Source organism: Hesperophylax consimilis, unplaced genomic scaffold (assembly GCF_061612785.1).
Source record: "Hesperophylax consimilis isolate HC1 unplaced genomic scaffold, BYU_Hcon_1.0 scaffold_58, whole genome shotgun sequence".
In the NCBI taxonomy this organism is placed as follows: Eukaryota; Metazoa; Arthropoda; class Insecta; order Trichoptera; family Limnephilidae; genus Hesperophylax; species Hesperophylax consimilis.
In genome coordinates, this window is record NW_028301288.1 from 1 (window position 1) to 15,124 (window position 15,124).

General features: G+C 33.6%; 2 protein-coding genes across 2 annotated transcripts; both read right to left on the bottom strand.

Annotated features, from left to right (window-relative positions):
• Window positions 1-7,243: 7,243 nt before the first annotated feature.
• On the bottom strand, window positions 7,244-9,284 carry LOC149408814 (MORN repeat-containing protein 4 homolog). The gene is made up of 3 exons (XM_089650414.1): window positions 9,091-9,284; window positions 7,820-7,929; window positions 7,244-7,398 (listed from the first exon to the last, which is right to left on the bottom strand). The coding sequence occupies exons 1-3, from the start codon at window positions 9,282-9,284 to the stop codon at window positions 7,244-7,246; spliced, it is 459 nt and encodes a 152-aa protein (XP_089506540.1).
• Window positions 9,285-11,570: 2,286 nt separating this feature from the next.
• LOC149408815 (periodic tryptophan protein 2 homolog) lies at window positions 11,571-14,514 on the bottom strand. The gene is made up of 5 exons (XM_089650413.1): window positions 14,425-14,514; window positions 14,170-14,313; window positions 12,823-13,075; window positions 11,921-12,140; window positions 11,571-11,742 (listed from the first exon to the last, which is right to left on the bottom strand). The coding sequence occupies exons 1-5, from the start codon at window positions 14,428-14,430 to the stop codon at window positions 11,571-11,573; spliced, it is 795 nt and encodes a 264-aa protein (XP_089506539.1). The 5' UTR covers window positions 14,431-14,514.
• Window positions 14,515-15,124: the final 610 nt, after the last annotated feature.

Sequence of the window (15,124 nt, forward strand, 5' to 3'; positions counted from 1 at the left end):
TCGGGGAATTCCCCGAATTCTCGAGTCAATAGTGATGTGAGCGACGTGATCGAACATACCCAAAACGTTTGAATTTCGTCGCGAGAAAAATAGTTTGCTCATTAATGTATTTAAAACTTCGAACAAAGAAGATAATGAACTAAAATCTGAATAATAATTGCTTTCATACAAAATGTGACAAGAAATAAAGGTAAATTTTGGATAGGGCCTGACACGCTTATTACGAATAATTTTTAGAAAAAAACTTTATATTCGCCTTAATTACTATAAAAGAACACTTTTTGCATTTCGGGCGGCGGAAAATTATGCATTTTGATTTTCAATTGCATAAAACCAAAATTCACTTCGCGAATCGATGTGGCGACAACGCGACGCCATTAGGAACGCACTGTTATGTTGGTATCACTGATGCATTCAAGAGCTAAATACGACCGTTGCTATCTTCAATATGGTTTGTGATACAAAGGAAAGTGCCCCTTAATAACGCCTGCTCGCGTCAAGGCAAGAAAAACATCCCAGTTTTCAACTAGTTTACCGGCTACGCTAGGTTTGTGTAACATGGTTTGTGATACAAATCAATGTATCAGGGATACCAACATAACAGTGACGTACCTAATGGCAGCTGATTGCCGCTGCATCGATTCGCGAAGTGAATTTTGGTTAACGCAATTGAAAATTTAAATTCATAATTTTCCGCCGCCCGAAATGCAAAAAGTGTTCTTTTATAGTAATTAAGGCGAATATAAAGTTTTTTTCTAAAAAATATTCGTAATAAGCATGTCAGGCCCTATCCAAAAATTACCGAAATAAATAAAGGACTAAGTTAAAGCAATTATTAATTAAAATAAATATAGTTTAAAAAAACTAAAAAACACGCTTTTAAATAATATCGAACTAAAAACTTCAAAATAATTTTTAAAATAAGCTTAAAGCAATAATGAATGAAAAATGATAGTATTATTGTTAAAAAGCGTGGGCGCTTTGTGCCATATTTTTCGTATATCGTGCGCCCGACGCTTTTTCACAATAATACTATCATTTTTCATTCATTATTGCTTTAAGCTTATTTTAAAAATAATTTTGAAGTTTTTAGTTCGATATTATTTAAAAGCGTGTTTTTTAGTTTTTTTAAACTATATTTATTTTTCACTTTTTAGTTTCGTATGCTACAAAAGCGTGTTTTTTTAGTTTCTTTAAACTATATTTATTTAATGGTAGTTTCTTTATTACCGACTATGGTTCTAACAGGTAACTTTTATTCCGGAGAGGGAGCCTGAGAAACGGCTACCACTAGGGCCGAGGAAGGCAGCAGGAGAGTTACATACAAGCAAGCAAACAAGCAAGCAAGCAAGCAAACAAACATACATACAAGTGAAGTTAATAAAGTATTATTATATGCAGTGGGTACACCTACAGACCTCTTTGTAGTCGGTGTAACCGAACCGGACTTTTTTTTGAAGTCGGTTAAAAAAAGGTTCAATGGGCCGCAATAATCTAAACCGCGGCCCGCGGGCCGTGGTTTGGACAGCCCTGATCTAGTCAATCAACATTATGTAAGTGCATTATATAAGCAAAATAAATACAAGAACAACACGTCAACTCACAAGAGATCAAATGGGAAAATAATTCACCGACTCCAGATATTTTCATATCAGAGGGTTCGGCTCGGTAGAAATTCTAACAGGGCCTATAAATCCTACTGATCCCTCAACATAAATATTTAAAAAATCTTTTGTTATCCTACATGTATTCAAAATGACCGACTTTTGCATCTTTATATATAATTTTTTGAAAGATCTAATACGCCTAAATTTTTAATTAGAGAGCTAGGTATAATGCCAGTAGCCGAAATAACGAATGGTAATATTTTTATAGTCTGAGAATGCCAAATTCTTTTTATTTCATTTCCTAAATCTGTGTATTTTCTTAATTTTTCGCTAACAGATTTTTGAATATTACAGGAATTTGGTATAGCGACATCAATGATATAAGTTATTTTTTTAATTTTGTCATGTAAAACTATATCGGGTCTTTTATGACTTTATTTATTATACTGTTATACTTGGTGGAATTATATATTATTAAAATAGAAAATAAAACATTTTTTAACTTATTTCCACTTGTTTATTTTACCACTACCGGTTTCATCCTATTATGGACATCTTCAGGCTGGCAATTGAAATTCTTTTGTTACAGAATTTATACAAAATTAGGTACACAATGTCAAGGTAGGTACATATGATTGGGTTATTAAATTACAATGGTTCTTTAAGGTTAATATGTCATAAATAAGAAATAATATTTCTTCATATGAAGCTGTTACTTTGTGATGTGACATTATAATTTAAAATTAAACAGTAACTTTGTAAACACAAAGTTACTGTTTAATTTTAAGAAATAATAATATAACAATGGTCACTATAGCAGAATAATCGATAATTTAGTAAATAAAATAATGAATTTTCCTGCATACCATGCAGGACAATCCGGAAGAGAAGAATCAAACTGTACAAAAGAACACCTCCTTAGTTGAGCAAATCAAAAAGTGGGGGGGGGGGATTATGATCTATTGAACATAATTTTGCATTTACCAGAAAACAAAAATTATTTCTATCAAGATAGAGATGTCAAAACTCTTAACGTTTGTAACAAAGGATCAGAAGATTACATAATTAAATTACACAACTGTTATTTAAGGTAAATAAGTCATGAATATCAAAACGTTCAATAATCATCAATACATACATCGCAAATTACTTAGAATAAAATGTTACCTCAGAGTCTAAGGTAACATTATTAAAATTAATTACAATGGATATATTAATGGTGACTGAGCACCATGTTCCAACTGTTTATTCATGACATATTTACGATCAATTTTCTTCGTTAGGCGATTAATTTCTAGTAATTCTAATCTGTCTAATTTCTGTCCCTTTTCACAAACGTGAAGAACCTTGACATCTCTATCCTTGTCAAAAGTATGTTGGTTCTCTAGCAAATGCAAGGCTACGTTCGATAAATCTCCCTTTCGATTTACCCAACATGCGAAATGCTCCTTTATACGGGTCGATACTGCTCTTCCTGTCTGTCCCACGTAACATGCAGGGCAATTCGAGCAATTCACTTGGTAAATTCCAGAGTTCTCCAATTTATCTCTCTTATCCTTATTGTTTATTAATATCTTACCCAAAGAATTCACGCTACAAAAAGATGTCTTACACTTCTTGTCACTGTCTATCAATTTCGAAACTTTATTTGATACTTTCCCAAGGTATGGTATTTTACACCATTGTTTTGTTTCAATTTCATTTTCTGGTGTAAGGCCATATGTAATTGAAGTTATAGTGAGTTTTTTATTTTTCTTTTTTATTAAATTATCTATTATTCCGCTATCGTAACCATTATTCACCGCAATAGCTTTGATAACATTCAATTCATTATTGTAATCTATATCATTCAATGGTACATGTAACAGTCTATGGATTAGACAATGGAATATCGACATTTTGTGTGAGATGTGATGTCTCGAAGAGCTGTGGATGATATTATCACTATATGTAGGCTTCCTGTATATTGAAAATTCCAACTTGTTATTAACAATCCTAATTCCTACATCTAAAAAGTTGATTCTATCTCCTCCTATCTCCATAGTGAATTGAATCGACCTATTGATTTGATTTATCTCCTTGATGAAGATATCCAGCTGCCTCTGTGTACCAGTCCATACGATCAAAATGTCATCCACGTATCTCCGATAGAAAACAACATTCTTAAAGGACACTAACCTCTCAATGGTCTCTTCTAAGTGGTCCATCATGATCTCTGCTAAAATTGGAGAGATTGGGCTACCCATTGCCAACCCTTTCGATTGTAAATAGAATTTATTATCAAATCTAAAAAAGTTTTGTTTTATGCACACATTTATTATTTGATTAATTTCTCTCTTTTTTATAATATTTATGTTGGATTTCTCCATGTAGTTATTGATTATTATTTTTAATTCATCTGTAGGTACACTTGTGAATAGACTAACAACGTCAAATGACACTAGAGAGGCGTTGTTTGGTATATTTATATCTTTTATCAGGTGTATTAGTTGTAAACAATTTTTAATACCATATTTTGGTTTGAAATTTAAAGTATTTTTAATGATTCTATTGGCGTATTTTGCTAGTTTGTAGGCTGGTGCTGAGTTATAAGCTACGACGGGTCTCACTGGTATATCTAATTTGTGAACTTTAGGTTGTCCATACAATCGTGGACATTGGGGGTTCATGACAGTGAGGTAGGATTTTTGGAATTTATCTTTAACAAGTGTTTTGCATGTACTAAGAATTGAATTTATTTCTGCGGTAAATTTTGGGGTTGGATCTTTATTCAATAAAATTACATCACTAGAGTTTAGTACATTTTGCACTTTTTCAATATAAATATTTTTTGGTAGAATTACTGTGCTATTCCCTTTATCAGCTTTTGAGATAATTAAATTATTGTCTTTAATTTTATTTTTAATTGATTTTATTGTATGAGCTTCATTTGAAAACTTATTATTAATTATAGCATTTTTTATTATTTTTGAAAGTGACCATTGTTATATTATTATTTCTTATTTATGACATATTAACCTTAAAGAACCATTGTAATTTAATAACCCAATCATATGTACCTACCTTGACATTGTGTACCTAATTTTGTATAAATTCTGTAACAAAAGAATTTCAATTGCCAGCCTGAAGATGTCCATAATAGGATGAAACCGGTACTGGTAAAATAAACAAGTGGAAATAAGTTAAAAAATGTTTTATTTTCTATTTTAATATATCGGGTCTATTATGACTAATCGCTCGGTCTGTTAGTATAGTTTTATCATAATATATTTTATAAAATTCGTTTTCTATCTACCATCTTTTGAGACTCTTCGTACGAATAAAATTACTTTCCCTGTCTCATATCCAGATCATTATAGTTTGGTAAATATTGAAATAGTTTGCTAAATCATTACAATCCGCATAGCTTCTTAACGGGAATTGCATGGAAATTAGGCCTAGAAGGAGGCGATTACTCTTACGATGAACTTGTAGTAAAATTAATTATTTCTTCTTCAGAAAAAACTTAGGACGGACTTTGATCTCATCTGCATTTTGTAAATTATTAACAGTATGATTGACTCATATCCATCAAAACCTTCACTTGACATTCTCTTTAATTATTATAAGTGTTTTGGTGCCCTATGCTGTATTGTAACATTTCTCCTTGCAATTAACTTCCCGTAAGTTAGTAAATACATAAATAAGTCATACAGCAGTCAATTCAAATCTCCCGGTAAAATGCGGACTTCAAGCTACGACTTTCTAACCAATCAGCGATCTACACCATGTATGAGCGAACCTTGTTTAATATTCTTTCGAACCTTGAGCTTACACCGTGGACCTAAAATGCCCTCAGATAAGTTTGCAAGTCGGTAAATTATAATTAACGTTAAGTAAATATAAGTACTAACCGGCTACAACCAGAAAATCCAAAATGGAAAAATCGATCAAATTTTTGGTCATCACGGCACACGCAGCAAGATATAATGGCGTGTCTCCTCTCGATGTCGTGGTATTTATATCCGCACCTAAAAATATTTAAGTGATAAACATTGCCTGCATCTAAGCACAACATTTACGTACCTATTAGAACTTATTGTGAAACTCTGCAAAATATTTTCACAAGGGAAATATTTTTAAATACCAGATAAGAAATTTTTATTCCTTTACCTTTTTTAAGCATTAACAGCACTATTTCTTTGCACCCGGAGGCGCATGCTTTCTGAAAAATAACATGTCAGTAAACAAATAAAACAAAATAATAATCAATTAGTCCTAGGATGTGGCAAATGAGTAACACAACATATCTAAATATTATTAAATTTTGTAAAATAAATATTATTTTTTTACCAGGAATGGCGTGCTGCCTCCGATTTTAAAATTAATTGTCTCTGGACATGTTCCAATGTGGTATAAACAGTGTTCTTTTTGATCATGGTTGTGGAAAGATAGCTGAAAACAATAGTAGTAACAAAAAATTAAAACGATAACATGTATAAATAAATCGATAAACTTGTTACAAAACGATTTACTTACACCAATGGTTCTGATCATTTTTGATGCATTCTTTCTCAATATTTCAGTTTTTTTATTTTTATTTTTATTAAATTCTATAACCTTTTGAATAATTTTGAAAAGTGCTGCAATTATAAGTAATGAAATAAGAATATTCAAAAACATATTTCTTTAGGCCGGAATTTGCTGTGGAATAAAACATTAATTATTAATGTTTCTTTTTTGTCACTTTATTGAAATATTTAAAGAAAGATTATGTTTGCCAAACAATCTACCTGTGTATATGTTTATAAATTGTTTATAAAATGCTGTGTATATGTTTATAAAAGCACACACGAAGATGTGAAAAATAAAAAATAAAGCTAACTCGAAAATAAATAAATATGTAAACTGTCAGAAATATTGAAAAAACATTCTCGCTTTAGGTACATTCGATTCCAGAGAAATGTTTTGAAAATACTTCTAAATAAAATACTGACATTCAAAACAAGTACTGTTTCTGATTTTAGTATAACAATCACATATTATGCAACTGAAAATATTCTGCTTGTTTTTGCGTTTATTATGGGCCGGTATGTCAGTTGCTCTGGCTAGCTAAGATTCATATTGCCCGTCGAGGTGCTCTCCCGTAGAAGTCATTAGCCTAGTTATACTATTACCAAGTAAGTATAGTAAATAATATAGAGGCAAAAAAAATAGTGCTCGTAGATTACATTCCTGAAAAACACAACAAAAATTAATCCAACAACCCTCCCACGTGAATGCTACAGCTATACGCCCTTGACAATTGCAAAAAATACCTTTGTTCCGGGCCATCAGGTCTATAATATTCGCCATTTTTTTCTGTATTATGGGCCGGTACGTCGGATTCTCTTTATCCTCGTTAGCGAGATATTTACGTCCGTCAAGTTGCTATGTGGTAGGAGCCCTGGCAAGGTAAGCCTGGTGATACTATTACGAAATTTTAATGTAACAGACCATGGTATAAGTTCGTTAACAATACAATAGTTAATTAATATTTTTGTTTTGTATCTTAAATTGGGTATACTTTTTGTGAACAGACGAACAATTTATAACTACCTTATATAAGTTAGGAATGATTTACGAATCCCAGATATAAATAATACGATGTTTGTTTGTTAAATAGGTTGGCATTGCGCTCTGGCCATGTATGCTACTTTCTGTGCACGCTGAATTATTTCTGCACATCGTTTCTTTCTCATGAGTCGACAGTCTTGGAAGAAACCTTCGTTTCTAGGGAATCCATTGCTTCCGTCACTGAATGTGACTATGCCTGCAATCCAAAAGATTTAATGTGTTAATTTAGACCTTAACAATCATTTTTATAACAATAATTTGATACCTGGCTTTGCCGGAGTTTTAAAACCTACTTTTTCATAATACTTTCTTACTGCACAGTGAAAAAATATTGAATAATAATATAAAATATAATGTCTCATCTTATTTTTTATTTAAACGGTTATTTCTCAGCTACACAGCTTATATTGGGATTGAATGATCTTGCGGGCTGAAAGTTCCTAATGAACCTTAGAAATTATCACAGCAAAAACACTATGCAAATTTCAGACAGATAGATTATAATATCCTTTATAGATAAGTAAATTATTATCAATTTGGACATCAATGTCAGATTTAAATGTGGATTAATTTTCAAGGATTAACTATCAGATTTAAAATAAGAAAGACAATATTACCAAGACCCCAAATCCTCCCTCCTCTGAATTCCCCTTCGTACTTCATTCCATCTGCTCTCCAAAACACCCCGTGGCCGTGGAACCACCCCTGCATGAACTCGCCTTCAAATCTAATCAAACAAACACAACATGATTACAATCAGCTGGTGGTTGGGCCAATTATTAATAGTGTCACATTTCCCCTCAAACTCTATTGTCACTGACTGTTTGCCTTTATTTGGAACAACAATACGTGACCGCACCAGGACTAAATAAAGTCCTTGAGTCGTTTTCCAACATAAAGTCTTCCAAGAAAGTCTAGAATTTTAATAAAATGGCATTAAAATTTTACGTTACTGTGGCAACACTGAGTAACACCGATTTGGAAAAAATTTTAGAACATTCAGTGTGAGGTTATGCTTGACTCCAGAATTTGATAATTGACATTTACAGGAAAATTATCATAATTTTTTTTTTTTTGCTAATGCTGTGTGTTTCTTCCACTCAATTTAATTAATTTATATTGAACTTCGGAATGCCGAGCTCCTGTCAACTAATCCATATGGATACGCCAGCGCTCAAGGGATACAATTTTTTTATCCAATGGGTACTTTTGGCGCTTGAGAAGTTAAACATCTTAAAATTGCTTCATTGATAAATTCATTATGTACCTACATCAAAAAAAAACTTCCATGCAATGGCCATTCTACACGCTAATATAAAACAATGAGGTAGTTAGAATATGATGTAGGATTATTTCCTTTTAGAAAGTGGCACTAATTTCTAAACCCCGTTTTACGTTGATGTGAAAAATATTCACTTGGACCGTAGTTCTTTTTTAAAGTTACAAGTGCTGTTGGCTGTTCAACACACTTCGTTAGTATGACAGAAGTAAAAGTTCCCATAGCCGTTCCGTACAACGAGCACATAAACCAAAAAAAAGTGTGGGACGCGGACTAGCATCACCAGATCCAACTTCGGGTAGGTGGATTTATTAACCTAAACTTCCCATCTCGATAACACGAAATTTATTTACAGTCAACTCCTTTAAACTACCACTGGCAGGTTCCTGCTTTTTGACATACCTTAATACTAAGGTTTAAGAATCATAATATGAAACAGAAACATTGACATAACGAAAATATGCACACACAGTAAAACAATCTGATAACAAAAGCAGTTGTGATCTGTTAACAAGTCATCAATAACGAATAATTATTGTATGAAAAACAAATGTGAAATCTACGCAAGTTTAAGGGCAGTTTATTAGTACGAGAAACTTTAAAACTTACTTGGCACCATCGGGGAATGTCATAACACCCAAGCCGGAAGACAGTCCATTAGTAAAGGCTCCGTCGTACCTAGTACCGTCTGGCAACACCAGGTGTCCCATCCCGTGCTTCTGTCCTCGGGAGTTCCATTCCCCGATATAGCGAGTCGTATCCTCGTATTTATAGGCCCCTGTCTTTGCCACTCCTGGATCCATCACTGCCAAACAGATTTATATACATAAACACGTCACTATTCAACTATCTCAACCGTTTGGAGCCAGTGAGACTACGGCATATGCAATTGGCGTATTTTGTGAGGTGGAAGGTAGTGGGGAAGGGAAGGTGATGGGGAAGAAGAAGGTTGGGAAGTACCTACCTGGCTATTCAGACCTGGTCACCAAACAAAGCTATTTGAAGCAACATTTTAATTCTGAACGGTGGTTTTACATATTTTAAATATAGTAAAAATATATTATTTTTAATTGATAAATTGTAAAATGAAAAAAAGTAATCAAAGAAAATTTACTTGCGACCTCCGAATTCGTAGCCGAGGATTGTAACCACTCGGCCACGGAAGCCGTTAGATAAATGTAAGTATGAAGTGAACGTCTTCACTAATCAGAAGTTTACACTAACAATCAATTGAAGATTATTAGTTAATATGAGCTACTACCTAGTACCGTCTGATTTTTATCTTTTTAATAAAGTAAATTAATGTAACAACACACACCACAATAAATTTATGAAAAAATCTTCAGAATGTATTTTATTTCACCATCTGAATGCTTATAACTATTCAATTTTAAATATTTGCAAAGAAAGTTAATGAAAATTTTCCATACCTTCAACCATTTTGGATGTTTGTAGGTTAGCTGCACAAATGACAGTGGATATTCATCGATACAAACATTGAAGTGTTTTTCTAAGGTTTCCCAGCGGACAGCCTTGTAATCGAATTAAGTACACAGACTTAGCCCATGTAAACTTCATCACCCTACTTTAAATAATGCTACTAATTGGAAACATTCATATAACTATCTAGAATATTGCTTTTTATGTGGATATCATTAGTTATGTATTAGACAAGGATGGGTTGTTTCACAGAATTTGAAAAATTCATCAAATTTATAAGTTTCCTATTTACGTTCTGTTTTTATCGAAGTCAATTTTGTCAATGTTTAATTAATTATTTATCACATAAAATATTAACTGAATCGGAATTGTATAACTCACTATAATTATGAATAATATTAAAATCTTCAATCTGTAAAATTCACTCGCCATAACAGAGGCATCCATCACATGGCGGTTGAAATAATATTCAAAATGTATCATCCAATGCAAATTTTCTTTGAAATAAAAATAAATAAAAAACGGCGTAACAACCGCCCCATGACTTGTATTTTAACATTGAAATTTGATGAATTTTCCAATTCTGTGAAACAATTCGTTTTTAGTGTTATCTATGGGTTGTCTCGCAAATTTTTTTAAATAATCAACATCTAATAATTTCCAATGGTATTTACCTCTCAATCCCTGCATTATAGACAGCTTTTGGTTCTTCGTACGCAAAGATTTTTACAAGACTGTTACGCAACCTACCAATATATGCTACTCTTTAAAGCTGGTTTCTTTACACGGCACTGCCTGAATTATACTGAACTTGATCATTCTTTAAGTGCAGTCATGGAATTAATACAATGTCAAGGGACTCTAGCGACGAAGACAATAATATTGTTCGTCTTCATACATATTTACAAGCATAAAAAACGATATAAAGATGATTTAAGGTTCATCCAAACAACGAAATAAATGTTAATTGGAGGACATTTGTCGCCACCAAGGAACTACATGAGAATGATGTCAAATTGACTTTTCTTTCGAACCTCAATCCACAACATGTATTCTGGTAAATTATAGTTATATAAACATGGATATTTTCCTACCTCCAGAATGAATTTAACATTCAAATCGTGTTCGAACATCATCTCTGACAAACGAGTAGTAGATGCGAATGCAAGACGTGTAGTGTGCTACCAGTACTATCAGCAGCGTGCAAGTGACGTCAAACCAATAGTCAATGCGTAACATTGTGTGCGAACACTAGCAAAATAGTATGAAGGACACTCACGAGCAGCATGTATGCTACACGACAAACTCGAGTCGCTTGTAAGTATCTCCTTGTATGAATGGCCTTATTGTTACCAATGCCTACTTATAGAAGTAACCTCTTAAACTACTATCTAAGATATCACACCTAGTATTTTATATTTAAGAATATTCTCAGAGGAGCAAATTCCCTTCAATAAAGCTCACCCAGGTTGTACCTGGATATAATTATGGTAAAAATATTTAAAATAAAAACACAACAGGTTAATAAAATTAATAAAAATACTAGATAGAGATTGAGAAGTAAAAAAATATATAATTTATGTTTAGTTTTTTACACAATACATAATGCCTTTTCATATATTTTTTTAATTAAGATGCAAGTAGCCTATTCAAGTAGATTCTTCATCAACATCATCTTCTTCACTCTCCGAATCAGCAGTTCCTCTTCCACTAGATTCACTTCCCGAATGGTGCTCATCTACTTCCATTTGTTCTTCATTCTGTCGATTGCGTTTCCCGAGATCCTGAATGTATTGCATTGTATACTTGTTAAAATCGCAGCTGTAAAAAAAAAGACAAATTTGTAATTAAGATCTGGGGTTCAAATGTCAATTTCACCAGTTTCACAATTTCAGAAAAATGAACATTTGATGCCTCCATTCGACAGACAAGCATTCAATCATCGAGTCAGCAAGTAATAACAAAATATTATCTGTTTAATTGTGCGGGAAGAACTCACATTTCAGACAGCTGTTGATATTTTCTAGAAAGTGTTTTTTCTAAAGCCAGAAGTGTGGGCATAGCGAACATTCCCTGCAGACGAGAATTGTGTATTGTTGTCGCATAGCTGATCCAATGCAGGTATAACTCTATGTGGCGGCTGTCCTCAAACAAAGTGGAAATCGCTTTGAGAAGCCGGTGCAAGTATTCATCGGGAAGACTTGCAATAGTAAGCTGGACTGAAATAAATTAAAAAAACTAATAAATAAACAATAATTAATTTATTTGTATTAAAAACTAAATCGGTTGCAAGTTCGATGTTACAACAAGGTGTCTGCGGGAAAAGTTGAATTGTTTATATGGGAAAATAAATAATCTTCTACAGAAAAATATTATGGGAAAAAAAGTTGGAATTTAAAAAAACTTATTTATACATTTTACTTGTACCATCATGTAAAATAATCACCTACCGAAGTCAGCGCACTTTACCCCTGGACACCCTGTATAATAATTTAGTGATATTCCATTTATAGATGGTTTTTAAGAAACAAACAGGAAAGATCTGTTCCAGAGCATGGAAAATACTAAGTAATGTGAAACAGTGTAATTTTATTTATGTAACCCTTTGCTTGTCCTTAATTACTATTGATTTATCTGCCACCAATTCATAATTAATAATTAATGAAGAATTTGACGTTTTTAGATTGTGTTACAAAGAATTCGGATATAATAAATCAGATTTAAACATTTTTAAATATTTTAAAATGTCGAGTTAGACTCGACATAAGAGTAGACGGAAGTGACAGCGACAGCACTATGTAATTCTACTATTGTTACTGATTTATTGTAATGATTCGATTTATTTTGGGATGGTTTGCAGCCATAGGTATACAAAAGTATTAACTGTTTGTGCAAACTTACTATCACTGATAGATACTCGTTCAACAGCCTCCTGAATGATTTTCATCTCATTCAGCTGCAGAGCGGCCATCAAGGCCTCCGTCCACTCCTGCTTATTGAGGGCCTCCTTCACCATCTGAGGAGTGGCATTGAGCTGAAGTTCAAACGGCTGGAACACTCCACCTGTGTTCAGGGAATACTGCATCAATCCTTCTGTTGTAGCCACTGAGAAGCTCTGACCAGTGGGAGAGAATTGTACACAGAATACTCGCACCTGAAAGGATTAAATTAAAAATAGTATAATTTACATTGCTATAAAATTAAATTTATAAGGCTGATATCGTGCAGAACAGAACTAAGAAATAAGCAGGGATTTCAATTAGGGAGGCGGGTATGGGTACCGCCGCTCCGGAACCATTTATTGGATAACCGACACATCTGTCATAGGTCACCTCAAGCAGTTCGTTTGGTGACTTAACAGGGCTTGCCGGGTTCATGGGATGAGGTTTATCCGGATCTTGGCGAGCGACGCGTCTGTCCACCAAACGCATGGTGGGCCAGATCAGGAGACTGGTTGAGGGAGAACTTTTGACCACTCCAACAGGGCTTTTTCGGAACAACGCATTCATGAATTTGTAGCAGAAGAATCCAGATTAATTCATTAATAATAAGCAGCTCGACGCTACTTAGGTACGTACTTGCTACTTAGGTACGTACTCGCAGTCGAAATCAAAACAGAGCAACCTACGTACTACAAGCACCTACTTGTCTAACGACGACAATAATATCGCAAGTCGGTCTTTCACATTATGAGAACTCGCCAGAAGGTTCAAGTCTGCCGCCTAGGCATAATTGCCACGCCGCCGAAACTTCGGGAAAGGGCCAGACCGAGCGAGTGGCCTCGATTTAGTTGCCATTTAACTACCTGCTGTTGCCACCAGCCGAACAATATAAATAAGCCCGACGCAGCGAGCATAATTATTAGTATTCAGTATTTACTATCGTCAACAGCTGCTACCTACGAGTACTACGACCTAGTTTCGCGAACATTCCATAGTATTTGTGCATAAATAAACGTGAAATATTGTGAGTGTAAATCAGCTTTCAACTTATAAATAAACACTATACCTGAGTTGGAGAGATCTTTCATTTATACACCACGATAACCACAAATTCATATGTCTGTCACTCCTGGACACACTCCTTCTCCTTCTTTTACTAAAAATACCCTCCACACAGCATCCTAAAGATGACATAGGCCCCGAGGATAATTATTTTCCTCAGGGACTCCTATGTGGAGCTAATGTAACAAAAAAGAAAATGGCATCTAAAAGAGCCTGATTGATTCTATAATATTATTTAACAAACCTCTGGTTTAAAGTTTCTATCGGCCATGTCGCCTTGCTTCACCCCTGGTAACCTTAGTTTAACATCGCCTCCTTCTAATTCACTCCTTTTCTCCACAAGCATCAGATTTCCAAATTCCGTCAGGTTGCGCCGACTCACAAAATCCTGAAAATATTCAATATTAATTTCTAAATAAAAACATTACATGGATGTAGGTTATAACATGTTATGTTAATGTGAATTTACGGAATTTGTAAAAATAAACTGTATACTTACGCCCATTGCATCTAATGATTTGTTTAATGTGATTTGGAATTTCTTTAAAAGTACTGATTCGTTAATACTGTAAATGCAGATATTCTTGGATTGTCCTCCGGCTAAAACACATTTCCCGTCAGCCGAATAACATAGAGATGTGTCCAAATGGACAAAATTCAATTGTATCAATGTCCAAATGGACAAAGTTCAATTGTATCAATGTCCAAATGGACAAAGTTCCAATGGATGAATGTCCAAATGGACAAAGTTCAATTGTATCAATGTCCAAATGGACAAAGTTCAATTGTATCAATGTCCAAATGGACAAATTTCAATTGTATCAATGTCCAAATGGACAAAGTTCATTTGTATCAATGTCCAAATGGACAAAGTTCCAATGGATGAATGTCCAAATGGACAAAATTCAATTGTATCAATGTCCAAATGGACAAAGTTCAATTATATCAATGTCCAAATGGACAAAATTCAATTGAATCAATGTCCAAATGGACAAAGTTCAATTGTATCAATGTCCAAATGGACAAAGTTCAATTGTATCAATGTCCAAATGGACAAAGTTCAATTGTATCAATGTCCAAATGGACAAAGTTCCAATGAATGAAGGTCTAAATGGACAAAGTTCAATTGTATCAATGTCCAAATGGACAAAGTTCAATTATATCAATGTCCAAATGGACAAAATTCAATTATATCAATG